Here is a 15,996-nt window from a genome sequence, read left to right on the forward strand (position 1 = left end):
AGCTTCAGGAAGCTGGAGAGCATGCGGAATAGAAGAGGTGGATTCAATGAAGCAGCGCAGCTCCTGTGCACACAGGGGACTCAGCCAAGGGCTGTAACAGATGTGGTTTAACCTGTGCCACTGAGCTATTTGGGATCTGTCTCCGATTGCTCCAGTGTTCATTCACGTGCCTTCCTGATGGATGACCAACAATAACAATTAGTATCATATAAGGAGCAGCAGGCTGCTGCCAGCACTAGCACACTCCTGAGCACCAAGGGCTTCCATTCCACTTTTTATCCCAGCTATGCATAAGGCAGAGGTCAGTCAACATTAATCAGCCGTGTTCTGGGCCAGCTCCTTAGCGCATTCAGCTTGCTGAACTGCAGTCACTGACTCTCTGTGCTGCGATGGGTTGCCACTACTCAATGCCTTTGCCTCTTTCCTTAAGCTTGCCAAAATACAGTATGTTCACTGTTAGCCAGCATGTGATGATAGAGGCTAAGCCTGGCCATGCTGGCGATAGTCTCCAGACCCTACAGGGGAAGATGCTGGCCATCAGGTCTTGGCTGCAGACGGAAGCCTTGTGTTGTCATTCTGAGGTCTAACTGAGTCCCCTTCTATCCGATGACAGGGCCCCATCTTCATCCCCTAGGAAGGCGTTTCCACCTTTCCAATACTCCTGAAACGTGCTCTCCCAGAGCCTTTGGGCTGGTTCAGGATCACCCTGGGAAACCCTATCTGAGCCAGCAAAGGGAATGCAAATTCAAGGCTCCTTCTCAGCATATGAACACACTCCAAGGAAAGGCTTTGGAAGGGATCCTGATGACTTCCATATTATTTCCAGTAAATTTTGTGCTGATTCTTGGCACAAACACCGGAAATGAATAGGCTAGGTCAGGAATGTAAATAAAGTGAAACATTGGGATTTAATCTAATCTATAATTATAGTATCTGTGGTGCAGGGAAGAAGTTGGTGTGCTTGCACTGCAGCTCCATTGAGGAGCTGGAGGGGGTTTTCACTTCCTGTTCCAAAATTTCCCTTTTTGGCTGAGGGATACTTGGTGTCTCCCCAAGTATCTGAAATGAACGTGCTGGGCTGGCAAAGCTGCTTTGCGGCAGCCGATCAGGTATAGCTCAGTGAAGAGGCATCCCCAGGCACTCAGGGAATGACAGGGTGTGAAGCTGAGATGGATGAGCCAGAGAGATGGATGAGCTGGGCTGAAGGCTCAGGGAGACAGTGGGATGCATAGGGGAAGCTCCTGTCTCCATAGCAAAGAGATTGGTTCGGTTTGTAGGGTGCTGAGCTATAGTACAGCCATAAGCAATGTAAGCTTAGTCCTGCAGGCTGAGTTTGACCTCTGAGACAAGCCAGAGCTCTTTCTCTTGACTGGTGTTTGGTGCTTGGTGCATCGTCAGTTGCCTGTCACAGCATGGTACTCCCAAGCTCCCAAACCATCAGTCTGATTGGCGTTAACTGCTGTTTGGACTGGCCGGTCCATGCAAGATGAGCACTTAACAGGCACAGAGACATCTCTCCCTCTGCCTTCCTCACCCCATCCTCTTCCAGATCCACCTGGGGGAAGCTTGGGGAACTTGGAAGGAAGCTTGACAGCCTGCTCTGGTCTAGCTGACCTCGGGGGAGAACAATCCCCTTTCCTGTGATGCAAGAATAATAAGACCTGTTTTTTAAGAGCTTAAACCAAACTTGACAGTCTTCAAGGACCATCCTCAGTGTCCCTGTATGTGTGCACACAGAGTGCATTCACATGACTGCAGCATGGATCCCCAAGCATGGGCACCCATGTCTGACAGACCAGCAGGAGTGTCTATGCACTTACATGAGCCTATGGAGCACATGCATCCTTGCTGCCACAAACTACTTTCCCTCTGAAAACCTTCTGTGCAGGGACTAGTATCCCAACCCCAAGGTACCAGAGGCAGGTGAAAGCAAAGGACTGACAGGAAACATATTTGTCAGACTGAAATGGCAAAGGAAAAATAAATTAGTTCTCCTTTCATTAGCTTATGTTTTGAAATTACAGAAGTCTCAGAATCGGAGGAATCAATCAGACTTTGTATATTTGTTTGCTTGTAGAGCATTTTTTGGTTTTGTTTTTTATACTCAAGCCCAGCTTTGATCTCAGGCTGGTAATACTCCAAACTAACGGTCAACATCAGAGCGTAATTGCCATAGGTACTACAGAAGAAAAGGGACAGGATGTTCAACATATTTACAGAGCAGAAGAGACTTCCACGATCTCACAGTCCCCTCTTGGTTTATGTGATACCCTCAGACTACCCAACAAGCATAAGCATTTGCTTTTGAAGAGCTCTGATGCTGCAAAGCCTGTGTGCTCACCTAACAGCCTCGGGAAAAGCGCAGGTCCCTGCCAAGTTGCTATAACCAGGATTATACCCAGGCCAGAGCCTTCCAAGATAGCTATTTTTCCACAGGAACAAATGAAACAAGCAGAAGAAATTCAATTTAAAAAACGACCCTGTGCCCATGTTTCTGTTGTTACGTCTGCGCGGGCTCAGAACAGAGTGCTAGCCTCACATTTCACTGTTCTGGCCTTTTTCATGCTGTGTTGCAACTGTATGGACATCTGAACAGTGGAATGTTTAGTGTGTGTGTCTATGATCAGAGGACATGCTGGTCAGGTCCCAGGTTGGAGCAAATGTCTCTGTGTGCGGGATGCGCGTCCACGGCAGTGCGTGCAAACATGCTGAGCAGTAGGTGTATCGGTCCATGCAGGTGTGCTGGGGCATGCGGCAGCAGGTGCCAAGGAGGGTGTGCTGCAGTGTGTGTGTGTGCACACACGTTTTTTGGATGCCCAGGAGCAGGGCTCCTTGCCCCACAAGTGCCAACACAAACATGTGTCCTTACATGCATGCTTAAGTATGTACAGCCCTGGGAACGGCATGCCAAGCCCTGCTGAGCATTAGCTGCAGGACAGAGCAAACGTTGTGCGTCACCCCAGAGCCCGTCCCCACAGAAGGACAAGGCCCAGAGCTCCTCAATGCCAAGGGACTGATGCCTGTGGGCTGCCTGCAGCCATGGCTCCCCACAAAAAGCTACTGTCCCTCACTCAGGGACACCCACAGAAAGCAGGAGCTGCCCACAGCCACATAGAGGACCTGGGGCGTCATTGACCCCCTCCATGGCAATGTGCCTCACAACCGTGAAGCAGAAGCCTGGCTTTGGCCAAAGGGATGACACAACTCCAGATAAAGCCTTACACCTTCCACGAAAGCCTCTCCCAGCCCTTTGCAGACATCAGGAATTAGATCACAAAGCCCCTAAAGTGACGGGTAAGTGCAATTATCCCTGTAGATGGGGAAGATGATTTGGCAGCCCAGGCTGCCCAAGAGTCAGACCTTCTGGCTCCCAGCTCCCTGTGTTCACCTCAGCAGCAGCCTCCCCACCAAGCCCAGTGGCTCTCCCGGTGCCCCTGGCACCCATAAGCTGAACAGCTGAGAGTTCACAACCAGCCGATTTTATGGGTGGCGGGTTATTAGCAAGCTCTGTGGTTGCTCCAGCCTCTCCCTGGCACCTTGTCAGAACAGCCCAGTTCCCAGAGATATTAATAATTATATTTATGCATTATATATATTTAACAGGAAAACATTTGGAATTATTAAATGGCAAGAGGTATCACTTGGAGCCCGCTCCTGGACACAGCTCTGCTCGAGAGATGCGCAATAAAGGCCGCTTCTTCTTCAGAGGCCGTCAACATACTTAACTGGGGGGAGGTGGAGGGGGAGGCAAAGGGAAAGTATTAATCAAGATCTTTAAAAGTTCTCGCTGACAGACCATTTGCCAGCTCTCGCTTTAAATGCTTTTGTGGTCCCATAAAAAGTTTCATTACACTACAAAATGTGTTTTAATTATTACAGTCACTCTGACATTAAGCCCTGGGTGTTTCTCTCTTGCTTCCTCTGTCTCTTCTATGTCTCCTTGCCTTTTTTCTTTCTTTTTTTTCCTCTCACTCTCCTGGCTCCTGCTATCCCCACTGAGACAGATGATGCCCTGGCTAACAAGCCAGGTTGAAAAGCCCAGACCATCTCCAAATGCTACTGAAGGAGAAGTTAATATTCACATCCTGCAGTTATCCCTTTGCTTTGGACACAAATTACTCCACAGAATTCAAACAGAAAATCCAATCCCATGTACTCAAAGGATATCTCAGAAGAGTCAAGTAAGGAAACAAGAAGATCAGCGCAGGCGTGGCCAGCCATCCCTGCAGGTGACTGGGTGGTGGGCAGATGGATTTGGTGTCTCTCTGATCTGATATACGTGTCCTACCAATATGAGCAGCAACTTACATAAACAACACCGATCTCACTTGACATCTGGCTATTTTGGTCCACCAGGCATTTGGCAACTTGCTTCAATCTGACCACATTAGCTCAATTCATCCATGAGAGACAGCCCTATCCCACCAGGCATGGACCTGGAAGCCCAGCGTACTGAAAATGCAAGTTATTCCAGTGGAGTCTCCGCAGGTTCCCAGTGCCTCCTGTGATGTACTGGCAGACACTGGTTTGCATTTCACTAGCTGAGCCTAACACTCAAAGCAACAAAGAGAGTCTCATCATTTGTCCAGTGTCTGATGGAACATGGTGCTAACCAAAAAGGTTAATAGCAACTAAACAATAGCATTGGAGATCCCGCCTCGTCCCCAGCACCTCCCCACACGCCTCTCCTTACTTGTACAGACCATCTGGTTCCAGGCACTTGAAAATGACTGAATAGAGGCTGGTTTCAGGGACGTCTCCATGGCTCCTACCCGCTGCCACGCAGGATGTTGCAAGGCCAGAAAGCAAATCATCCGCAAAGCTCAAGGATTCTCCTGGAAAGCAAAGAGATGAGCAAGACCAAAACATCAATGCAAGTGCAACATTACTGCTGACCATTTAAAAAAAAAAAAACCACTGTAGGAACACCTGTACACAGGATAGGCAATCAGCAAACCCCAGCTGGCTGTGGCTGGTAGGAATGGCCCCAAGTCTATTTGGGGAATAACTCCTGTGGACAAAGCAAGCAGAATCCTGCTTTGAAGTGATGCCTTGCTTTGAATGATGATGCTTAGAAGTGATGTCCCTGCTCCCTGAAGGGGGGTTGGACCAGGTGACCTCTAAAGGTCCCTTCCAACCCAAACCATTCTGTGATTGTACAATTCTAAAACACACCTGGGCCATCGGCTGTAACAGGGTCCCACCGCAGAAGGCAGGGCCTGTGCTAAGTCATTGCTTGGACAGCGGGAGGGGGCACTCACAGGGCATACGGGCAATGCGTGGACTCACTGCAAACACCACGTGCGGTCTCCAGAAGAGCTGGAAGTCGGGCTAAACAGGGCTTTCCTGCCCCAACTGCAGATTCAATTCTTAAAGGGGACATGGTTATTTTCAAAAATCACCTGTCAGTGAAATGTGTTTCTGCTATGTTAGATTGTCAGGAAAAGGAGACGTTTTTAGAGCTTTGATGGAATTGCTGTCAATGTGCTTTTTTGTTTGTTTGGTTGGTTGGTTTGGTTGTGTTTTTTTTTTTGTTTGTTTGTTTGGTTTTGTTTTTTTTTAAGTTCAATGATTATCCATAGCTTTGCATTCCCTTTCATGAGCGCTCTGCTGGCCCCTGGAGCTCTGACTGGAGCTGCTTCAGCTGTGCTGAAGAGTGCTCGCCCCTTTACAAGCACTTGAAGAAAAAAAAAACTAATTAAAAATCCTGAAAAGCTTTTTTTTTTTTTTTTGTCTTCTGGTTTATAAAGCTTATTAAACACTTAGATCATGACCCTGATGAAACTGAAAACGTTTCATTTATTAAGCTTTTTGGGCATGGTTATCCACTGACATGCAACCTGTCTCCTTGCAGTGGGCAGTGTCAGTTAGAGCTCATTGCATTTAAGTCCCATTTTGCTTCAGTGGTACTGAAAGCCCAAGGTACTAAGCAGTAAAAAAACCAGAGCAGCTGCCCTCGTTGTGCCCCCACTCCCACTGATGGGAATCGGAGAAAGGGCTGCTGCAGCTGATAGAGTTATGCTGGTATAAGCAAACCTGGACCCAGATTGCTGTGCCAGGTACACCGCAGCAGAGGGAAGAGGAGAATTCCCTCTCAGCACTTTCCTTTCTTTATTTTTTCTAAAAGTGGAAGTGACTGAGGACTACTGAAATGAAGCACAAGTCCAGGTTCTTGGTGCAGACCGTCAGAATTGACCCAGTGGTATAACCAGCCCAGAAAGTCTCGCTGTGCGGCTGGATTACCCAGGTAGAAGAAAAAAATCCCCTCCTCCCCAGCCCCCCCAAACCACATTTGCGTCTTGTCTCAAAATACACAACTCAGTAACAAATGTCCCCCTTGGCCAGAGAAAAGAGCAACAGTAAATTCTTTTCCTCCCTAAAGGAATCCAAGCCTTAATTATTCATTTTAATGCTCCCAGCACGACTTGTTCTTTCCAAACTTTTTCAGGCAGCTCTGTCACTCGTCTCCGCAGCTTAATCCAGTTCCCAGCCCCAGGTCCGTACCAAACCCCAAGTCAACTCAACGGGCAGGTTGGCCTGGCAGCACTAAAACCACTGCTTGGAAGTCACGAGCGCTGAACGGCTTCGAGCAAGCCCCTTAGCTCTGGGTTTATGGTTTAAACAAACAAACAAAACCCTATTGCTCATTTCCAACTTTCATTTCCATCCCTTCTCGTACGACGTTGGGCCAGATTGGGGAACTCCCTGTCACCAGAAGTCATTGAGAACAGACACTGATGTGCCTTACAAAGCAGATGAATCACAGACACATAACAAAGAAACAGGACCTGAATGTATTGCTGAACTAGAGCAAGAGCTTTTAAGCCTCCTCAGACCTCAAGCAACCTCCCTTCTGACCACAAAGAACCTTCACGGGGGGACAGTCATCCCACAGGTGCCTGCTGTGGGATCTCACACCTTCCTCCAGAGCACTCAGGGTTGAGAGGCAGCAGGGTTGAGGAGTAGGAAAGAAAACAGCTGGGCAGAGAGACTGTGATGAGCAACTGGGCAAGACCACGGGGAGATTTGGACTGGCAGTCCACAGGTACGAGGAGCCAGGACATCTGTGCCAGGGAGCACAAGAGATGGGATAGGAGAGATAAACACAGGGCTGAGACAGGGAGTGCAGAGGGTGGAACCAGACCTGCAGGAGACTGGAAATGGGATGGAAAACATCACGTGCAACCACTGAATTAAAGCACGTGTTAAAATCATACAGCTAACTATCTTTAAGGCATCCACTAACTTCTGCGTGCTCATCTTTCATGGTCTTTCCGGGTAGCTTTGAGGGGAACAGGCTGGCAGCGAGCACTGCACTGAAATGCAGTGGCAACTGCATCGCACCATGGTCTGGTTTGCCACGGATCAGGCGCAGGCTGTGGAGTGTGTTGCTGTCCCCCTGCGTGGAAGGAAAGGAAGCTCTCAGGGTCTGCCAACGCAGAGTCAACTTGGGTTAAGCCAAAACCCTTGCAGTAAAATCCCTACAGCAAGAGGGTGCTTTGTGTCCAAGCTGGAGCCTCTGGGGAACTTTCCCCTCCCGTTGGCCCTGCTACAATCAGAAAAAAGCAAAGAGTTTGTTATGGCAATAGCAAAACAGACGCTAGCAAAGGTGCTGAAACCTCAGCCCCAAGGCTGGGAGTCTTTCTGCACCTGTACAGGCAGCAGTGAGATCGCTGGCGGTGCCAGACGGCACGGACGGCAGAGCAAAGATGGGGTTGGGTAAGGGACACCCCAGGGACGAACCGACTACCCAGAGCTGTCAATCTGCCGCAAACACAGGGAGCTGCTTGTCCATGCTCTCCCCTGGGTGAAGCAGAGTACGCGGAAACTTTATTTGTTCATCTCACACAAGAGAGGCCTCTCTTTGTTGAGTCCACAGTGCTCTGAAAGGAGCTGAAATGAAATTTCCTAAGCCTTCCCTAGGACCAGAAAATAAGTTATTCCCTACATTTAGACTGGGGCCCTGTTAGTGGATTGCAACAGGTGCATTTGCTGGCATTGCAAGAGGATGATGGACCACCAACGTTGCCCTACCAAGAAGTGGTCTTAGGATGTTGCAGCAATGGAAGGATGATGACCTAACTGCACAAGACCATCGTGGGAGCTCAGTGCACAGCATTGCTCATCTGTGCTTATGAACAAGGCACAGGGAAAACAAGAGAGAAGGCTTCACAGGGAAATAACAAAAAGCATAAGTTTACCATACGAGCAGAGACATAAAAAGGCCAAGCAGAAATACATGACTGTAAATACATCAACAGGGCAGGCACTCAGATGGAAAATAAATATTTAGGCTAATGGGCAGTAATGGCAAGAGAAAGTAAATTGGATATGAATAAACGGTCTACTCCTGAGAAAGGCAAATATCTTTTAAGAAGGAGTTTGATCACTTTATAAAAGGGATTATACGGATAAGTAGCTTGAGATAGAAAGCAAAGGGGCTTCTCTTTCCCGTCTGGACCTGTGTTTTCACACACCCTGCCAGCAAATATAAAGAAAGATTTCAGCCTCCCAAAGAAGTCCTGAAGCACAAACCTTCTAGACTGTTGTAGTATCTTTGCTTCTGTTATTAAATTTCAGAAAGAATCCAAAGGTTCTCTGCAGAGTAAATGGTAGCTAAGTAGATCATCTCTGTGGAGTAGGAGATATTTTGTTGACCAGACAGCCATCTGTGTCCTTCATTAATAGTAATAAATAATTGATGTCATGCTAAATAAAGCAATAAGCTGTTACAGATATCAAGGACAAATGACCAGCTCCTGTGAGGATGCCTCACCTGTGTTTACTTCTCAGTAGTAAAAAATCCAGACCAGAGCTCCTCATCACTATGCTAAATGCTGTGCACAGAGCAGAAGATGGTACGTGCTGCACACTGATTACAGATAACGGAGTAATTGTGCTCAGCAAAGGGATGCTCATACTCCTAACTGTAGACCAAATCCCTGCAAGACTCTCTTCCCCCTTATTTCCATGCCACTGCCTTCCCAGGACTGGTCTGCCCCAAACCATCCAATTCCTCAGGCAGCTTTTGAAAATCAGTCTCTGCTCTACTGATAACTGCAGAAAGATGCAACTCCCTCTTGGTGGCATTTTCCTTCTCTCTCCTTGCTACTGCCTTGTCCTCCTCTGCACACACAGCTGTGGAGCAAACCTCCTCTTTCTGGTTTTGTAAACATGTCTCTCATACTGGTTCTGGTGTTGTGGTGAGTCAGAGCTCTCCCTAAAACAGAGGAAAACAACAGCACGCTTGGAGCTTGCAGGGGGGTCAGCGCCATTTTGTGAAGCTTTGCAAACTTCTCCTGGCCATACCAAGGCATATAGGTCAACCCGCTGGTGCTGGTTCTGGGCTAGCCATGTGGGAAGTCAGCTTGATGTCTGGTCTGGAGGAGGAGGGGGACAACCTCGACTCAGCTGCCATTTTGCAAGACTGAGCTGGCAATCTGCTCTCAAGTGAGCACAATTCTAGTGGCAGGAGGCTCAGATGGGCAGGAATGGAGACTGAGGAATGAAAATGGATGGGACCAGGCTCAGACTGCTCACCCGCAGCATCCAGCAGTCTTAGACTGCCTCAGTCCTTCCACTGCGACCCGTGCCAGCGCCCAGAAGTTGCGGACGGCAGGCAGGATGAATCACCTATCAACCATCCCACCAAAGACAACAAGAGTTACGGCACTGAGTTCAAACAGACTAAACAAAAGAGCAAGGCCAGGAGCCTCCAGGAGGTTAGAGTTGCAAAAGGAAGCTCTGGGACCCTCACAGCATTCCCACACCTTCAGCCCATGTCCCTGTGCCGAGAGCAGCGTGGACAGAACCCAGGTTGTGCAAACCAAAGTAGAAATGAAGACAAGAGCAGACCTCTCTGCTGAGAACCACCTTTGAGATTCCTAGAAAGAGCACAAAGGGGAAAGTAGGAAGGCACCAATGTCTCTGTCTTGACAGCTTCTTTACTAGACTGGACGAAACCAACCCTGCAATGTTACCAGTAACTTTCTTCTGATTGCGGTTTTCTCTCTCCGTCTTTCTCCCTTTTGCTTTTTTTCAACCTGTTTTCAATTTACTCTTGTGGCATCTCTGACTGTGACCTCATTCTGGTACTTAAGGGCGGGGGGGCTGGGGAGAAGAGAGTGTCCTTTAAAAAAGAAATGAAAGAAATCATATTTTATTTAGCTTGGTTGGTTTTGAAGCTTTAGCAGAAGAAAGATTAACCTTTTCTGCCTAACTTAATGAAAACAAGGAGAAAGCCTGTATGGATAAATAAATATCTGTGTGGGTACGGAGCAGGCACGATCGTGTTACAGCCCCGGTGGAGCTGTAATGGGGAACAGGCGCGTTCCTGCGCAGCGGCTCCCAATTCCCGATCCATTTTCAAGGAAAGAAAAACAGAGTAGAATGTCAGAAGCCCAAGTGGGCATAAAGGAAGGAGCCCAGGGAAGGCAGATGGGGCCCAGCGAGGCCCTCCATCCCTGGCAGTGACCTCCAGAGCAATGCCAGCGAAGCAGATGGAAAAAGAGACCTTAATCTGCTTTGGTTTTGCCAGGTTTTGGTTCCTGAAATGAAGAAACAAATGGCATGCTCAGTCCTCCAAGTCTGTCACCTTTTGGGGGTCCTCATCCCACCCTCCTCTTCCTCCAGGGCTCTGCCTCCGAGGAAGGGAGGTTCAGAGGAGGGCTGTGAGCAGAAGGCTTGGACTGGGTTTTTGGATGGGTAGGTGGGGAGCACAGGCTTGCAGGGTGGTTCCTCCACACCGAGGTCATACCTGAGTTTAATGTGCTTCGGATCTGGTGCTTGGTGGGGGAAGGCAGTGAAAGGTGGTTTCTCTTGGAGATGCTGGGCTGATTTAAATTAGTGTAACATAACTTTAGGCGATGGAGCTGTTCCGATTTACATCAGCAGATGGTCTGTCTCGCTGCCTAGATCATTAAAACCAAACCGTCCCTACTGATCCTGGTGGAAGGAAGTCAAAACCTTCTTCCCTACATGGCTTGCCAGATTATAAAAGAAATAAAAAGGCCTAGTTATTACTGAAAAATATTCTGCCCACATTCTGGGAGCATCCATGCATGCCAGCCTCTCGTGTTAGATGGCAGCCTAAGCCCCATGCCCAAAAAGCCCGCAGCCACTGAAATAATTTCTTTGTTGTGACTTTTCTCAAAGATGCATCCATTGGGAATCCCTCTATGGGCACAGGTTGTCTAGGCTGAAACGGAAAAGCCAGTGATTATGCCTCAGTTTGTGCCTCGCTTGCCAACTTGTACAAAGGTGCAAATTGCAGCACTTCTCTGACTTCACCTTGCCTGAGCTGTGAATTTGGAGGGAAATTGCTTCCTATGTCTATATGCTACCAGACACATTAATAATGACGGAGAGCTCTCCTCTGGGCTTCCCAGTTCCTCTGCTGATGGAAGGCTGCATTTGTAGATGGCTAAATTTAAGGACCAATGCTTTAGCTGAGCTAAGAGCAAAAGTTGCAGTCCAGTGCCACAAAAGTCCCTCAAAAGGCTTCGCTGATGCTCTCCGGGGCTAGAACTTGCTGCATACAGGGTGACCACGCGGAACTGAAGGATGGGCTGTCTTGCACTGTTCTTATCAAGAGCAGCCAGTTGAACAGAAGGAAATGGTCTTAATTTGGATGAGCTGCAATGTCCTAAAAACAGGATGCACAAGGCTAATCATGAGTGTATTCTGCTTTTAGGGTCATCAGTAGAACTCACTGCTCCCTCACCTGAGCTCTCCACAGACCGCTTATCACAGTTAGTATCTAAGACCTCAGAAAAACTGCTTTGACTCATGTAAAAACGCATCACCTCCTCCATCTCCCCCAAGGCAGTATGCTGCTGGAGGAGAGTGTGAATTAATGCGTTTCATTCTGCACTGTGAGCTCTCCAGTATTTCTCAAGGTTCACTGGGTTGCTAAGGGTCAACCACAGCCAGACACAAGCTGACTCTGCTATGCTTGGAGCCATCCAGGCATGAGCCAGTTCCAATCTCAAAGCCACGTATTCACATTAGCATGGTGGAGAATCCAAATGAATTTATCTATTCCCTTGGAGTTTGTTTTGGGCTCTGCAGCGTGTTAAAATAGTTGATTTCAAGGCAAAGTGGGAACCCATTTGTGCTGGGAGTTGTGCAGACACAAAGCAAAGACATGAGCTTTGTCCTCAGATACTTCTTGTCTGGCAGAAGATTCTGTCTATCACCACAGATCTAGTTCCCACCCTCATTCTTGCTTTCCTTTCATTTTTAGCTTCTTTTAAATTAGAGATTTCTAAACAATGGACCAGTGGTTCACAACACTTGGTGGTCCCCAAGGCCCATAGTCAGCAGTCTGTAGCAGATCCAAGGACTGCACGGAGCCTGATGTTCACCAGGAATCCCACCAGCCCTTCCACAGCCCCAGAGCCATTCTTCTACAGCATAAAGTGATGTGTCACATACTTTGGACCTGGCAACAAAACCTGTATCATAACCTCTTTCTTCTGAAACGCACAAAGCTACTGCACTCTTGCGGTTCCTAGGGGAATGAGTTACAGTCTGAGAATGACCCCAGATTTTTGATGCAAAGATGGCACCAAAGACCTGGGCTCCACCAGTCCAGAGCACTGGGAGGTTCCACCTTCTGCTGGGATTAAGATGACTAAACTTGAAAGGGAGCAGCTTTCACCATGAGATGTGTCAGAGAACAAATCCTGGGATCCTTCCTAAAGAAAGGTCAATGATGAGGTGATTCTGGCCAGGCCAAGCAGGCCCTGGTGATACACCTACAATGTGTCTGACATACACACTTGCATGGTGTGTACACAAACTTCCTCCCCTGCCCAGTACATGATGGTCTGAAGAAAGCAGGGGAGACCTACCAAACAGCAGGCTCAGGTCCTTCATCTGCAGCTCCACTGAGCAGTCTCTTACCTTTATTTTCAGCTCTTTATGAGCAAATACTCCAGTAGTTTAATGCCCCACAGAACCCCGCTGGCTGACTTGCACGCACTGGAGATCAAGCCTTACACACATATGCAAATACCAGACTAGCAGGACAGGGAAAAAACATTTCCTAGAAAGAAACTCAGTGTGCAGTTAATTTCTAAAAACATAATTATCTCGGGTGAATTGTCAAATCAAATTAATAAAACCTGTGCTGAAAAGCCATCAGCTGGTCTGTGCTTCACTTCTCCTTGCACTTATTGGGAAAGTGGAACCTTTGGACTTCTTAGGTCAGCCAGTTTCTTCTGTATTGCCACTGTTGCCTTGACCCTGCTCCCGGTCCCTTCTTACACTTCATGGCTCAGTGCTGGGAAGTGGACCAAACCACTACCTGTAGCAGCAACCAATTTAAAGAAAATATACTCTGTTTGGTCCCATTTATTCTAAATAGAGGTAATATACATAAATGCTGATGAATTAGCGATAAATCTTTGGACCACTGTATTCTGAAGAGCTCAGCACACACAACTTCAGCCAGATCTGCAGCCTGTTAGCCAACGAACACTTACAAAAATTGGTCCTGATGGAGGGACCCACATGGAAGCAGACCTTGTATTTGGCCCTAATATGCAGTTTTAGACATTTGAGAATGTGGGGGCAGATCCTCAGTTCATAAAATCTCCTGTAGTTCCCTTGAAGTCAATGGAACAATAACAATTTACACTAGCTGAGTTTCTGCATCCTGGCTGTGAGCTATTTGGAACAACTACACCATAATGATTATTACAGATATTTCAGATCACTTGTCTGAGACGGATAGGAGAATACCACTGCATAAAAAAATAGAGAGTTGGTTTGCTATGATTTCCAAAGAATTATTGACCCATATCTTGCAAACATTTACACATGTTTAGCTTTATACATGTGAGTTGTTCCATTACACTTGTGTGCCAGATAAACTAATGAACATACTTCCAGGACCAAGGTTAAAACTTGTGCAAACACACAGCGAGTTCTAAATATTTTTGTATATGTTCAGTTATGTGTATGTTCAGTTACCTCAGATTCAGACTAGAAAGCATGTCATTTGACTGTGCCTCTTTTCGTAACTCTCCATTTATCCTAGCAGGTATCACAAGAGAAGACAAATGCAGTATCAGGATAAAACTGAGAAAAGAAGGAATTATCTGACCAAACTCAGAAGCTAGAAAACACCCACTCGGTCAGGACTAACATATGCAAGAGTTGACATCAGTTCTTGAACAAGGAACTACCTGAGTTACGACAGTATATTCACAACAGCTTTCTTAACACAGCTTATGAATCATTCACTTACTGATTTCTCCATAACGAAGTTAACATTTTTCTTCACATTTTTTGATTCATTAGAAGACACAAGTCAGAGAAGAGGAGAAAGATCTGGGAACCTCTTGGCCATAAGGAGTCTACTTCAGCATCCATCATCATATCAGCAGTCACTCCATCTTTTCCACTAAGACTACAAGGTGAGACAGGATCTCCCACACCACTGCACAGTCCTGCTGCTCACAAGGATACAATACAATCTCCAATTCCCTAAACTGAGCTGATTTTGTTTCCTTGAGGACAAAACATGTGTCAACAAGGTGCCTGACACCTAGAGACTTCAATGCACTTCACAAAGACCATTAATACCTCTGACAATGTGGCAGCATTTACATCCCTCAGCCAAGACGTGAGCTCCATTACAATACACACCTGTGTCGCAGGAGGCTGCAGCATCAGGAGAGGCGGCAGGCAAAGTAGCAGGGATGCAAAGAAAGGAAATTACTTTTTCAAGATAGGAGGCAAAAGGCAAATTTGAGGCTATAACCCCAAGCCCCACTCCACACCTCTAGCCACTAATAGCTGGCTTTCATCTCTGAAAGACTATTAACCCTTTTTTACAAGTCAGCAAACTCCAGGCACTGAGGATACCTGCCATAAGCGCACAGCAGGATGCTGGCACAGAAGGAATGCCTTCTGCTCTGAATTTTAAGTCACATTTCCCAGAAATCAAGACAAATCAATCCTGGCATCCACAGGCAAGGGGAGTTGTTAGCCAGGAGAGCTCTGATGGACGATGTGCCCTGGGAACCCATCTCACCAAAGGCCTTCTATGGTGGGAACAGTTGTTTGACTCCTAGATGTCCTTGGCAAAGCAAGGTATCTGGGCACGCTTCCCATCCCCAGGATCACTGATCGCTCTAGGATGGTTAGTCGGAGACACGTCATCGCCAGCAACTGTGCAACATCTTACTGCTCAGACGACAAAAGACAGATTCCCGAACGAGCAGAGCAGGATTAAGCCAAGTGGTAAACGGATTCCAGGGCTGTTCTACGATCTGTGCTGACGAGGGAAGCCAGCACCAGGTAGCCAACCGGGAGCTCACACAGTGAGGTTATCACTGACCTCTTTTCTTCAAATCCGTAAATAGAACCCAAACATTGCTTGGACCATGTTAGAGAGATAAGGTGAGTCTCTCCCAACCTTTGCAAAGCCTGAAATAGAAGCCCCTCTACTCCCTGTCCTAAGCATCAAGCGTAGGATGTTGACATTTAGCAGTAGGGAAAATTACCCAAACAATGAACCCTCTCAGGTCTCTCTTCTCCTCTCCCTTCCCCTGGTCCCTGGAAAATGTTCATAAAGTGAAGTGGAAAAAAAAAAAACAACAAACCAAAAAACCAACCCAAACCCCAACAACCAAACCCCAACCTTCCTAAGCCTGTGGAAATAACATGTAGAGAAGAGTGAGTCAGGTTCTGCCAGTGCAGAAGTCAGTCAGGTGCAGACCAGGCTCTGCACATGGGTCACCCGTCCTGAAGGCAGAGATGATTCACAAAGCAGCAAGAACTAGAACGTAGAACAGACCAAAAAGATGGTGCAGAAAGAAAGCTGTACCCAAGAAGAGAAGGAAATAAGAAATGAAATGGTTCCGGGTTGCATGCACCTTGCTCTTTATCGAACACCACTCAGCTGGAACTGACCCAGGATGCCTCACTTGATAGCAGTGAGATTATTTCTGTGGGGCTTTGTCTAGCCTTCCTTTATGAGAAAGA

General features: G+C 47.3%; 1 protein-coding gene across 2 annotated transcripts in view; it reads right to left on the minus strand.

Annotated features, from left to right (window-relative positions):
- The window catches only part of ASTN2 (astrotactin 2), a 358,803-nt gene that overhangs the window by 29,048 nt on the left and 313,759 nt on the right, over nt 1-15,996 (minus strand). For both annotated transcript variants that reach the window (XM_075111901.1, XM_075111902.1), the window contains one exon: nt 4,694-4,835. In XM_075111901.1, coding sequence (XP_074968002.1) covers nt 4,694-4,835 — 142 coding nt within the window. The remainder of the gene's footprint in view (nt 1-4,693; nt 4,836-15,996) is intronic.

This window comes from Phalacrocorax aristotelis, chromosome 17, assembly GCF_949628215.1.
Source record: "Phalacrocorax aristotelis chromosome 17, bGulAri2.1, whole genome shotgun sequence".
NCBI lineage: Eukaryota > Metazoa > Chordata > Aves > Suliformes > Phalacrocoracidae > Phalacrocorax > Phalacrocorax aristotelis.